At 38.2% G+C, this 13,052-nt stretch overlaps 2 protein-coding genes across 5 annotated transcripts in view; one reads left to right on the top strand and one right to left on the bottom strand.

Annotated features, from left to right (window-relative positions):
• LOC106883452 (cytochrome b-c1 complex subunit 2, mitochondrial) overlaps nt 1–6,711 on the bottom strand; it is a 48,636-nt gene extending 41,925 nt beyond the window's left edge. Inside the window, exon 1 of one of the 2 annotated variants that reach the window (XM_014934474.2) lies at nt 6,559–6,711. In XM_014934474.2, the coding sequence (XP_014789960.1) occupies nt 6,559–6,600 (42 nt within the window). In that variant the 5' untranslated portion in view covers nt 6,601–6,711. The remainder of the gene's footprint in view (nt 1–6,558) is intronic. The other variant, XM_014934477.2, reaches the window with a different exon arrangement.
• Nucleotides 6,712–7,149: 438 nt separating this feature from the next.
• The window catches only part of LOC106883461 (uncharacterized), a 35,414-nt gene continuing 29,511 nt past the window's right edge, over nt 7,150–13,052 (top strand). Inside the window, exon 1 of one of the 3 annotated variants that reach the window (XM_014934502.2) lies at nt 7,150–7,335. In XM_014934502.2, coding sequence (XP_014789988.1) covers nt 7,200–7,335 — 136 coding nt within the window. In that variant the 5' untranslated portion in view covers nt 7,150–7,199. The remainder of the gene's footprint in view (nt 7,336–13,052) is intronic. The other 2 variants (XM_014934494.2, XM_014934487.2) reach the window with 2 other exon arrangements.

The raw sequence follows: 13,052 nt of genomic DNA, 5'->3' as shown, positions 1-13,052 counted from the left end.
TACTATTAATTTAGTGTTTGTAGTTCTTATACTGGAGGGATTAGTTTATTGAATTTGAGGGTGGGGATTTTCTGCTACATGAAGTTGATTTTTTTTGTTTCATTTTATTACAGGGTTAGTTGTTTTACATTTTTTTTTGTTTTTACATAGAAGGAAGTCAATTAAAGGTAACAATAAACATCTCTTGTTCTCCTAGTTCACTTTGACCTCTAGGTCTACCATTTTTCTATCAACAACCACACTATGAGTTATTAATGTTCTTCCCACTTCACATCACACACAACTAATAAATACATATATATAAATACGAACATGCTGTTATACATGTATTAGTCAGGATACCATGTAACAAAGCATGAAATCCTAAGTGAGAGATAAGATAATGAAAGAGAAGAAACAAGCAATAATACAATTCAAGTGCAATGTGAAGCTGAATATCATCATTTAATGTCCGTTTTCCATACTGGCATGGATTGGGCAGTTTGACAGCAGCTGGCATGCCAGAGAGTTGCTCCAATTGTCTGTTTTCACATGGTTTCTATAGCTGGATGCCCTTCCTAATGTTAACCACTTTACAGAGTGTAATGTGTGCTTTTTCATGTAACACCAACACCAGTGCTAGAACACAAGAAATCATAGGATCAGTAGATACAGTTCTCATAGCCATTAAGTGGATAAGAAATTAATTTTCTCCCTAGAAAAGACACTAATTTATTAGAAGTAACTTTCTCTCAAACAACCACACTCAAATGGTGGCACGCAAAAAGCACCATTCAAGTGTGGCTGATACCAGTGCAACCTGACTGACTTGGAGTGGTTGGCGTTAGGAAGGGCATCCAGCTGTAGAAACTTTGCCAGATCAGATTGGAGCCCGGTACAGCCTTCTGGCTTGCCAGTCTTCAGTCAAACCGTCCAACCCATGCCAGTATAGAAAGCAGACATTAAACAACAATGATGAACTTTCTCTCAAAGATTTAGCATATTCCACAGCTAAGTGACAAGAATTTGTGGTCACTTAACTATTACAAATAGCAGCTGAACTTTTAATCATACCATATCATCTAAAAGGAGGGATAAAGATAATGTAGCCCTCCCTACACATTTCAATAAAAGAGGGGCTGGAGTGAGCACAATGGGAACATCTTGATCATATGTTTGCTTGACCAAGGCTGACCTGGGGCTAAACAACAGCTAAAGAAATAAAATTGTCTTGATATACAGGGTGCATAAGATATTTGAGGACAGACTTATGTTTATAAAAAAAGAAACAGATAATAACAGATAATAACTTTATCAAAAAAATGCTATGAGGATAAAAATAAACCTTCTTTTCTATAATGTTATTCAATAAAGACACCTTCAGCTTCAACAACTGCTTCTATATGAGATCTAAATCCTCTACATGCTCAAATCAAGTGGTCCTGGTTCATTTTGGACATTACTCTAACTATGGCAGCTTTCAAAGAATCTTTAGTGTTATGGGCATGTTCATTGATCTCTCTCTCAATAACACTCCACATGTAGTAGTCCAATGGATTGAGATCTGGGGAATTAGGAGGCCAAATGTTAGGGGTTATGTGATTATGAAAATTTTCAGCCATCCATTCCCGTGTTGCTAGAGCCATGTGTGATAGTGCAGTCTTACTGAAACATATATGGCCTTCCATTGTATACACTGTCTATCCAGGGCTTAATTATTTCCAGGACCTCAATGTACATTTTAGCCCTGATCATCACTATTTTATTTTTTTCTAGGAATAATGCATCTAAGATTACATTATCCAATCTATTCTTCCTTTTTGAGATAATGGAGTGTGTGATTCAAGATAAATTTGGCTACTAATTTTATAGACTTGATCAACTATGTAAAAACTTTCATATTAGTACAGAACAATTAATTCAGTGGATCTGAGTTTGCCATGTCCACACATACTAAAAAAGTAAACAGTTAAGATGAGCATATACTTTTGTATCTGTATTGTATCTACTTATATTGTTGCTATCTAGTCTTAGTTAGTCCTGCTCAAGGAAGCTTCCAGATGGTTGAAGATCATGCCAAACACTCTAATATCTTGGTTTTATTGTATCGGCGTTAGGAAGGGGATCCAATTATGCAACCTATGCTAAAGTAGATATTGTTGCTCAACACAGTCCTTCAACCAGTCAGATTTTGTTGAACCTGCTAATGTAAGCCAGCATGAAAGACAGACGTTAATGGTGTTGCTGACAATGTTAGTGTGACAGCTTGGAGGGCCAGTCACATGGTACTGGCAACGGCCACGCTCAAAATGGTGTTTTTTATGTGCCACCTGCACATGAGCCAGTCCAGCGGCACTGGCAACGACCTCGCTCGAATGATTTTCTAACGTGCGACCAGCAAAAGTGCTAGAAGGCGACGCTGGTAACGATTACGCTCAAGTGGTGCTATTTACGGGCCACTAGCACGGAAGCAGACAGCTGCTCTGGCAATGAACATGCTCGGACAGTGCTGTTAGTGCTCCACTGGCGCAGGTGCCAGTCATCGAATATGGCTCAATTATAATTTCGATTTCACTTGCCCCAACAGGTCTTTGCAAGCAGAGTTTAGTGTCCAATGAAGTAAAGATACGAATAAGTGAGTTGGCTACACTTCTGGCAGAGGCCACAGATTATGCTCTCACTTGGCTTGCCAGGTCTTCTCACGTACTGCATATTTCCAAAGATCCTGGTCAGATGTCATTGTCTCCGTGAGGCCTAAAGTTCGAAGGTCGTGCTTCACCACCTCATCCCTGGTCTTCCTGGGTCTACCTCTTCCACAGGTTCCCTCAACAGCTAGGGTGTAGCACTTTTTCACACAGCTATCCTCATCCATTCTTGCCACATGTCCATACCAGTGCAATCGTCTCTCTTGCACACGACAACTGATGCTTCTTAGGTCTAACTTTTCTCTCGAGGTACTTACATTGTCGAGTATGCACACTGACATTACACATCCATTGGAGCATACTGGCTTCATTCCTTGTGAGTTTACGCATGTCCTCAGCAGTCACGGCCCAAATTTCACTGCCATGTAGCATGGTGCTTCATACACATGCGTCATAGTCTGCCTTTTACTCTGAGCGAGAGGCCCTTTGTCACCAGCAGAGGTAAGAGCTCTCTGAACTTTGCACAGGCTATTCTTATTCTAGCAGCTACACTTTCAGCGCATCCTCCTCCACTACTAACTTGGTCACCAAGATAGCGGAAGCTATCAACTACTTCTAGTTTTTCAACCTGGAATGTGGCAAAGGTTGTTTTCTGCACATTTTCAGAGTTTATTGCTCTTGAGCATCTGCCACATACAAAAACTATCTTGCTAGTTAGCCTTCCTTTGATATTGCTGTACCTCTTATGTGTCCATAGCTTACACTGGGTACATCTTATGGAGTTTCTACCTACGCTTTTCCTACAGATCGAGCAGGGCCATCTACCTGAAGGAGTTTGTATTTTGTCTACCTTACTACTTATTAGGAATTTGGTTTTAGCTAAGTTGACTCTAAGGCCCTTCGATTCTAATCCTTGCTTCCACATCTGAAACCTCTCCTCTAGTCCTGATAGTGACTCAGCAATTAGAGCAAGGTCATCAGCATAGAGAAGCTCCCAGGGGCACCCCATCTTGAATTCCTGTGTTATTGCCTGGAGGACTATGATAAATAGGAGGGGGCTGAGGACTGAACCTTGGTGGACCCCTACCTCTACCCTGAATTCTTCGCTGTACTCTCTTCTTCCCATTCATTCTCTTTATTAAGCAGCCTTTCATAGTGACATTTCCAAACCTCTTTCTTTGCAGCCTTGTTTAGTACAAGTGTACCATCATCCATGCGAACACATTTCTCTCCTACGACATCACGATTCTCTCTCACACACTGTCTTGCAACACAAAATACCTTAAGTCTTTGGTCTTCATGGCGCAGAACATTGGCAAATTTTTCCTTATCTAACTCAAAGATGACCATACCACACCTGTGTTTTTATTTTTTTAAAGAGGTCACCATCCTTAAACCCATTCCAATACAATGGTAAATGACTAAATAAATGAATGGTGAATAGGAAGGAGGATCCCTCTCCCTCTCTCTATCTATCAGCCTATCTACCTACCTATATTTCTATCTATCCATCTCCATTGTCAGTGGAACCTCACCCCAAAAAACAAAAACAATGGGGGGAGGAGGGACTAATGCAGTCTTGCATCTCTCCTTGAAAAATGCATTTTTTTGAAAAAATTTTGTCGGATTCCTGTTTTAGATGTCAGAGATTACGAATATGCAAAAACTTTTATTTCAGCCTCACCTCCCCATTTAAAATTTTTGATTTTGTTTACTTTATAGAGATTGTAGCGAATTGACAAACATATGCAAATCGAAATTAAATAGACAGAAACATTAAAGTGAAAAGAATTTGCGTTTTACTTGTGTTTAGCTTAAATAATCATCATCATCATCGTTTAACGTCCGCTTTCCATGCTAGCATGGGTTGGACGATTTGACTGAGGACTGGTGAAACCGGATGGCAACACCAGGCTCCAATCTAATTTGGCATTAAATATACACCATTTTATGAGAAACAGATGTTAATATTTAATAATTAATGTTATAAAGTTTAATAAGGTTCTCAAATTTCGCCCCTCCCCCAATTTAAAATTTTTTTCTTTTGCATATTCATAACTAGATGACGTACCTGGTAATTCCCAGGAAGGCGGGGCTTATCCCTTGGTTCCGTTCTCATAATTGTTTTGCTAATCCAGTAACAACAACACTAAGTATGTAGCTCTTAAAATGGTCTTTGTGCATTTACAGAGAATACTGAACTGTCTTACACAGGATCTTGTTTTTAGGAATTCCCAATAAGTTATGAATACCCAAATTGTGAAGTCAGTTATATAATAACTTGAAATTAGTTACCCAATAGTAAAAATTCAACTAATGTAGCCCCCAACAGAGTAGATAGAATATAGGAGGAAATACAAGTAAGGTATGTATACTAAAATCGTGAAGCATGTTACGTAATAACAGGCTAATCAGATATGAGATAATAACAATTCAAAGTAAATAACTCTGAAAAGGGCTTTGGTGCATTCCCAGAGAATATTACCCTCCAGGGCGCTAGTGTTGGTATATTCGTGAATAAGTCACTAACCCAAATTAGTGGATCTATTGTTTAGGAAAATACCTATTTACTTGTTTAAGGGTTGTACTGGATAAAATGCGAAAATAACTCTAACAGTTCAAATACTAAGAAATAAGCATACTCAATTTCATTTTTATCAAATAATTTAGGAAAATAAATGGGTTACTTCCCTTGACTATATATAAGGATCCTTTCAGGGGTGAATGAGTTATTTCCATTGGTTTTTAAAATAAATTATATTATATATATATATATATAAGGATCACTTCCAGGGATTATCGATTTTTTTCAACAATCTGAGTATGCTCTGAGGGTTCCAGACATGAGTTCTACTCACGTTTCATCAAAATCAATAAAACGATGTAGGAGTTAGCTAACAACTCCACAACACACCCACAGACAATTTCCCACATATGTATATCTCTGACATCTACCCCACCTCCAAAAAAAAAACATCTGTTTTATATAAATGAACAAGCTGGTTGTACATTCACAAAATGTTATTTGACAAGTTCGAGAAACGAACGAAAGCGCTAATAATAATACTTTTTTTTACTTGTTTCAGTCATTTGACTGTGGCCATGCTGGAGCACCGCCTTTTAGTAGAGCAAAAAACCCCAGGACAGATTAGTTTCATTGTCAAGAGGTAAACATTAACCATTTCATTTATTCCATCTACATAGCTTGGTGGACATTTGAATTAGACACTGAGGGAAAATGGCTGTAACTAATCGCATGACCGTGACATATAGAACACATTATCGAAAACGAAAATCGTCAAAATTAAAAAGTTACAGCCATTTTCCCTCAGTGTTTAATTCCAATGTCCACCCTATAGGTAAATAACGATTTGTTAATTCTCAGCATGATGCCTTCAAAATTTGGACTATGTGACGTTCATACCCTTCACAAAGGTGTGGGTCAACAAAAAGAACAGAACATAATAAAATGTTTCAAAGCAACAGACTAACAGCAATAATTAATAATTATATTATCATCTCTAATAGGAATATATCATTGATCTGAAAGTGGATAAGGTTTAAAGGTGGTGAGTCGAATGGGTTGAGAGCACTGTCCTTGTCAATAACAAATGACCGACAAACTACGCTTTCTGTTCATAAAGGAATATGAAGTGTTTTCTTGTTAATTTTAAATTTCAATTATTTAATTCGCCTTTCTTTTATTTATGAAACTAAATAATAATTACTAAACTGCGCAAGACAGAGTATGATGGAAAATTCTTTAAAAAATAAAGACATTTTTTAAAGTTATTGCTATCTGTAACAAACGACCTTGGTGGTGGTTACATATGAAAGAAAAAGACTAACAAGAACAAAAAAAGCAACAAGACGTTATATTTGGTATCATGTACATAATTTCATCATTTTAACTTAAAAAAGTATAATGACTTACTCTAACGGGATGGATAAGACTCCGACAAACCCTCGAAGCCATTCTGGGTAGAAAAATAACCAAGGAGTTCTTCGGATCGACTAAAGGAAGACCACGTGACCTATTCGGTTATGTCCCCTGAAGCTAAGAACTAAAGAAGGAAATCTTAAGAACTAAAATAAATTGGCTGAAACGAAATACCTTGAAAGTTTTTTTAATGAAATAAACTCAAGGAATCTATATCTATAAAATTCACTGTCTGTGTGTTTCCTCTATGCACGGCCAAACCGCTGGATCAATGTGTAACAAATTTGGCTGGTTTTTCACTACTCGGAGAAGGCTGTAGTATACTATATACTTTGAATTTAGAATATAGTCAAAATTTATGAGTGAATTTATGTTATCAAAAACATTGTAACTATGAATATGAAGTCAAATAATGTTATTAAATTATATTAATCTTAATATACATTCATTTTTACTGAAATTAAAAATAAAAGTTTTGTATAAAAAAAATGAAAATTCACTGATTTTTATGAATGTGAGATTAAAAGAAAACATATTAAATAATTATTAAAAAAAAATTTTATTAGGTGAAACGAAATAATCAACGGCTTCATATTTTAGTTAAATCCAGTCATTGCACTTGCATAAACGAAGGAATGGAAACAAGAGAGAAATTTGCCGAAACTTTCAATGAGGGTCTTAAAAGTGTTTTCCAAAAGTTATTGAAAAGAGAAAAGCCAATTACAGACGATACAAGTTTACAGAAATTATGTGATTTTGTCCCAGAATTTGGTGAGCATCTTCAGTCTTTTTTTTTTCTGCCCGTGTACTGGAGAGAACACTTAAGGGTTTTCTGTTATAATTCCATTCACATCATTGATACTTTATGGTACTTTATTTTATTGATTCACTTTCCTTGGCTAAAGTTTTTTTGTTTTTTTTTTACTTCTTCGTACATTTTAAACGAACAAACTGATAATATGTTAGTTTCTCAGTTCGTATTTGACGAAAACAAGTTTTTCCTATATTCAGTCTCTCTGCAGAACACATAATCATACATCCTTACTTGCCGTTTATCTGTCAGAAACACATATCGGATCAAATGGGAAATGTCATCAGCATCAACCAGTGTCTGTTTAACGCTTATGAAACTAAAGCTGTATATTGACTTGGTGAAGGCGTGTGGCCAAGTGATTAGGGTTTTTGGCTCACGATCGTGTGTTCGATACCGGGCAGTGTGTTGTGTCCTTAAGCAAAATACTTTATTACACATTATTCCAGTCAACTCAACTGGCAAAAATGACTTGCGTCTGTATTTCAAAGGACCGACCTTGTCATATTCTGTGTCATGCTGAATCTCTCTGAGAACTACGATAAGGGTAAGCGTGTTTGTGGAATGCTTAGCCACTTGCACGTTAATTTCACGAGCAGACTATTTCTGTTGACTGGATCAGCTGGAAACTTCGTCGTCGTCACTGACTGCGTGCCAGTCTTTTATACACTAGCTGTTTTTACCTTCTCAATTGTCTTCGTGAAACTGAACTGATTGATGACTTTCTCAGCTTTGGATCACTGAGTGTCTCTGATCAACCTGAGTCTGGTTACACACTGAACTCTCTCCATTCACTTGTCTAAGAGTAATTAACAGTACAACAATGTCAGGAGCACAAATTTGTAGTGATTATCCATTTTTTGTAGTAACATTGACTTAATGACACACTATAATTTAGTCGGTATGAGAGAAAGAGGGGTCACCATCTTGTTCACAACAAGAAAATAGTAATTCATTGTAATAAGTCATAGCTTTTATTACCGGAGGTAATGCGTTAACATACAAGGTTAATTGAAGGAAAGCTTATAACGTTACATGAATGCATAACTTTTATTACCGGAGGTAATGCGTGGATCTTTCTGATTTGGCGGACACCATTTGTTTTCTAACGAAACACTTTCAAACTTGGGACACTGGTAGAATGTGTCATATAAAACATCTGGCGATCTTTCGATACTAGTACGCAACATCCGGTCGTTGCGCGCACGCATACTGATTACATGATCGTATAATGTGTTTATGTGTTTAAAGTTTGAGAACTGTATGCATCTGATGGGGAGAAGGTTTGAGTTTAGTGGGCCATTAATTTTAGCTAATTCAGACTTTACTGGGTCGAAAGCTTGCAAGGCGTCAACCAAAAGGGAAATAAATGCATTTTTGTTGATTTCAAAAGTTGTGTCAGGGGAAACAACTTGTCCACGCAGTTTGGAATGAAAATCCTGTAGAAGTTTATTAGCCCCCAAAAAGGTGTGTGATTTTCTGAATAGCGTCCACTTTAGATGGGAAGGGTCGAATTCCCTCTGTGTCTATAAGATGTCCAAGGAATTCCAACAAAGTTGTGCCGAATATACATTTAGCTTGATTGATCTTTACATGATATGCTCACAGATGTTGAAACAACTGAGATAGATGCTGATGATGATGTTCAACTGTGTCACTGGCTACTAGGAGGTCATCTACATAAGCAAAAACAAAATTCAATCCACTTACAACTTCGTCGATGCAGCACTAGAATGTATTGGCATCATTTCTCAGACCAAAAGGCATAGATAAGAATTCGAATGAACCAAATGGAGTGGTTACAGCAGTTTTAGCTCTATCTTCTGAGTTCATCGGGATTTGGTAGTACGCACAAACCAGATCCACTTTGGAAAATATAGTGCAACCATGGAGTACATAAGAAAAGTCCCTTAAGTTGGGTAGGGGATAGTGATGAGGCGTGGTGATAGCATTCTGAAATCCACTTCACCCTTCTGAGCTAAGTGTAGCAGAGATGCTCAAGGGCTAGTAGAAGGATGTATCAGACCAAGCTGGAGCATGTGCTCGAATTTGGCATGGGTTTTCTTGAGTCTGTCTGGCGCTAGTCTGTGTGGAGGAGAGAAAACGGGTGGGCCAGTTGTAATAAAATGTTGAGTTGAGTGGACTGTCTGGGTAGGTTTAAAGGAGAGATCCATTAACTCGGGAAATGAGACAAGCAGTGTATGGAACTGGTTGGCAGCAGCTGCAAAAAATGATGGGCTAAGGATAGCAGAGGTAGATCTACTTGCAGTTGTAGACAAAGATGTGGTCTCTGTTTCCTGACATCTACCAGAAGTGAATAGCGGTGTAAGAAATCCTTCCCGAGGATAGGATGTGGCTGGTCAGTGATGACAAAAATCCATTTAAAATCTCGACGCAAGGCAAGGTCTAGAGTTAAAGATATCTGACCGTAGGTTTTGATGGGAGACTGGTTCACTGCATATAAGGAAATACTGGATAACTGTGGCTTGTTATAGCTGAACCGTAATGGCAAAATACTGCAACTTGATCCTGTATTAACCATGAATGACTTGTTTGAGAGTAAGTCCCTAATGAAGAAAGCACGATTAACTGAGAACTTGCGAGGGAGGTCTGACGTGCCCAGGCTCTCTAGGTTCAGTTTTCCGATACTTTAAAAGCACAAGGCTTGTTACAATGACTTGCCTTGTCGTGAAAACATGCCTGGTACCAACACACTGAAGAATTGTTGGTTGAAAAAGTGTTACGTTGTTTAGAAAAAGAAGAGCGGCTTTGCAGACGCTGACTAACACGAGAGAATTGAGCTATTTGGCGCGTTAAACCGTCGATAGCCTTCAACATGACGTCTTCATTTTTATTATTAGGCTGCTGTCAAGATGATGAAGCAATAACCGAATCAACCATGGTGGGTCTGTGAGAAAATTCTATTATTCTATCTGCAGATGAAGCTATTTGGTGTTGGCATCAACCATATTCACTAATATTGTTTGTACATTAGTTGGTAAGCGGGGAAAAAAATTTCTTTATGAAGAAACTGTCTGCCAGTATTTTGTCACTAAGTTCTCTAATCCGCCTAAGAAACCCTGAAGGAGTTCTGTCACCCAAGTTCTCTTCCTGTAACAATGCACAGAAATGGCTTTCTGCTGATGCGGAATTTCTGCATAGTATTTCGGTTCTCAAAGCATCGTAGGTCATGCCTTGTGGAAGAATTGCGATGATATCTTTAAAGGTGTCTGCTAATATGGCGGGAATGCCACTAATAACATGTGTAGCTTCTGTTGATCAGCTTGTAAACCATGTGCTGTGAAATAAGAATCAAGCTGTGCAAACCATAACTTAGCGTCAACGAAATAAGCTGGTATGGAAGTGTTACTCATGATTATGACAAAGAACAGGCGTGATAAGTGACTCTCTTGTTGGATGTGGAAGATACGAAATTATTTCAGAATTAGAATATCAGAGGTGCTGGTAGAGTAATATAATAGAAATTACCTTGAAAAGTGTAGTATGGCATCAATGTACCATTTGCTGTGGTTTGCATATCCAAATGAGTCGGGTTTGCTATATTATTGTAGTGAAGCGGCAATCATGTTCTTAACGTTGGGTTCTCCATTTTATAGTGATGTCAGGGTTATCCATTTTTTGTGGTAACATTGACTTAATGACACACTATAATTTAGTCGGTATGAGAGAAAGAGGGGTCACCATCTTGTTCACAACAAGAAAATAGAAATTCACGAGACGCTTGTAATAAGTCATAACTTTTATTACATGAATATGCTGTTTGCAGTCACATGCCTCCAAGTAAGCAATGTGAATGTGTGCGCGAGCGGGCATAAAGTGTGGCGGCTTGACTCAATGCCAGCCTAAGGCTAGACAGACACGGAATGGCGCGAATTTAGAATTTCTTTCCTTTATATAAGGGACAAACCAGAAGTCCCTGACTTCCATGTAAACCAGAAGCTTCCAGAAAGGTCTCGAACATTCTAGAAGCTCAAGGGAGATTACTCTCATGAAATCCCTTTTCTGTTTTGCTTCCCGTCGTAGCCTCCAGGGGTGACTACAATTTCAAACATATATCATTTTTACACTTGCTTTTTCAATGGTTTTATGGGTTAGACGAGACTTTATGAGGCAGTATTCTGTGGCTGGATGTACTTTCTGTTGCTAACCTCTACTTGTTTTTATCAAGTAACATCTGTATTTTGTTGGTCTTCACATGTTGAAATTGACTAAAGAGGTTAGCTTTATGAAGAACACTTGGCTACCAAGCGCTACCTAAAAGGGCTTTATCCAACCTATGGAAAAGTGAACATAAAAACAATGATGATGATGATGAACGATGATAAGATCCAAAAAATAACCTATCTATTAATTACAAACAATAATATTGCAGCCTATCCATTGTTGAATGCTCAGCATGTCTTTGTAGACTCTCCCTTATGGATCTGAGATCGAATGTCCAAAAACAAGCCTATTGTAACAACATTCTGATTTATCTATCATCTACTAAGGGGATCTGTTCAGTTAAAATCTTTGAGCCAAACTGAACAGATCCTAGAAAGGAAACTATTTTTCTCTATCAGCCCCAGCTGCAATTAGGAAAGCCTGGGAGTGAATCTCTAAAATTTATTAATCATTATGAGACATTTTGTCTGATGCTGTAACTATTCTACAATGCCACCACCTTAACATTGCTAATAATAATAATAACCCTGTCTACTAAAGGCACAAGATCTGAAATTTGGCAGGAGGGACAAATTGATTACATGGACTCCAGTGTTTAACTGGTACTTATTTAAACGACCCCTAAAGGATCAAAGACAAAGTCAACCTCGGCTTATAATGGCAATGATAGTAATAATGGTTTCAATTAATATTTCTAAGGGTGATTTGTTTGACTAAAACCCTTCAAGGTGGTGCCCCAGCATGACTGCAGTCCAATGACTAAAACGAGTAAAAGATAAAAGTCTAGTATATTTATACTGTTTATAACAACTGTTTCTGATTTATGTACAAAGCACAAGACCAACAATTTCGGGAGAGAGGGTAAGTCAATTAAATCGATTATAGTACTCAACTGGTACTTATTCTATCAACCCTGAAAGGATGAAAAGCGAAGTTGAACTCGGAATGTAAAAACATGAAATGTTGCTAAGCATTTTGCCTGGCATGCTTATGCTTTGTACCAGCTCACCACCTTAATAATAATAATAATAATTCTGACTCATTACATTCTGAGTTGAAATTCTGCTGAGGTCAACTTTGCTTTTCCTGTTTTGACTGTCATCATCATCATCATCATCATCATCGTCGTTTAACGTCCACTTTCCATACTAGCATGGGTTGGACGATTTGACTGAGGACTGGTGAAACCAGATGGCTACACCAAGCTCCATCTGATTTGATAGAGTTTCTACAGCTGGATGCCCTTCCTAATGCCAACCACTCAGAGAGTGTAGTGGGTGCTTTTACGTGCCACTGGCATGAAGGCCAGTCAGGCGGTACTGGCTACGGCCACGCTTAAAATGGTGTATTTTACATGCCACCTGCACAGGAGCCAGTTCGGCGGCACTGGCAACGATCTCGCTCGAATGTCTTTACACGTGCCATCCGGCACAAGTGCCAGGAAGGCGATGCTGGGCACAGGTGCCATGACGATTTCGCTTTCGCTTGCCCC

The sequence above is a fragment of the Octopus bimaculoides genome, chromosome 7, assembly GCF_001194135.2.
Source record: "Octopus bimaculoides isolate UCB-OBI-ISO-001 chromosome 7, ASM119413v2, whole genome shotgun sequence".
Taxonomy (NCBI): domain Eukaryota; kingdom Metazoa; phylum Mollusca; class Cephalopoda; order Octopoda; family Octopodidae; genus Octopus; species Octopus bimaculoides.
This window is presented reverse-complemented; position numbering and strand designations above follow the sequence as displayed.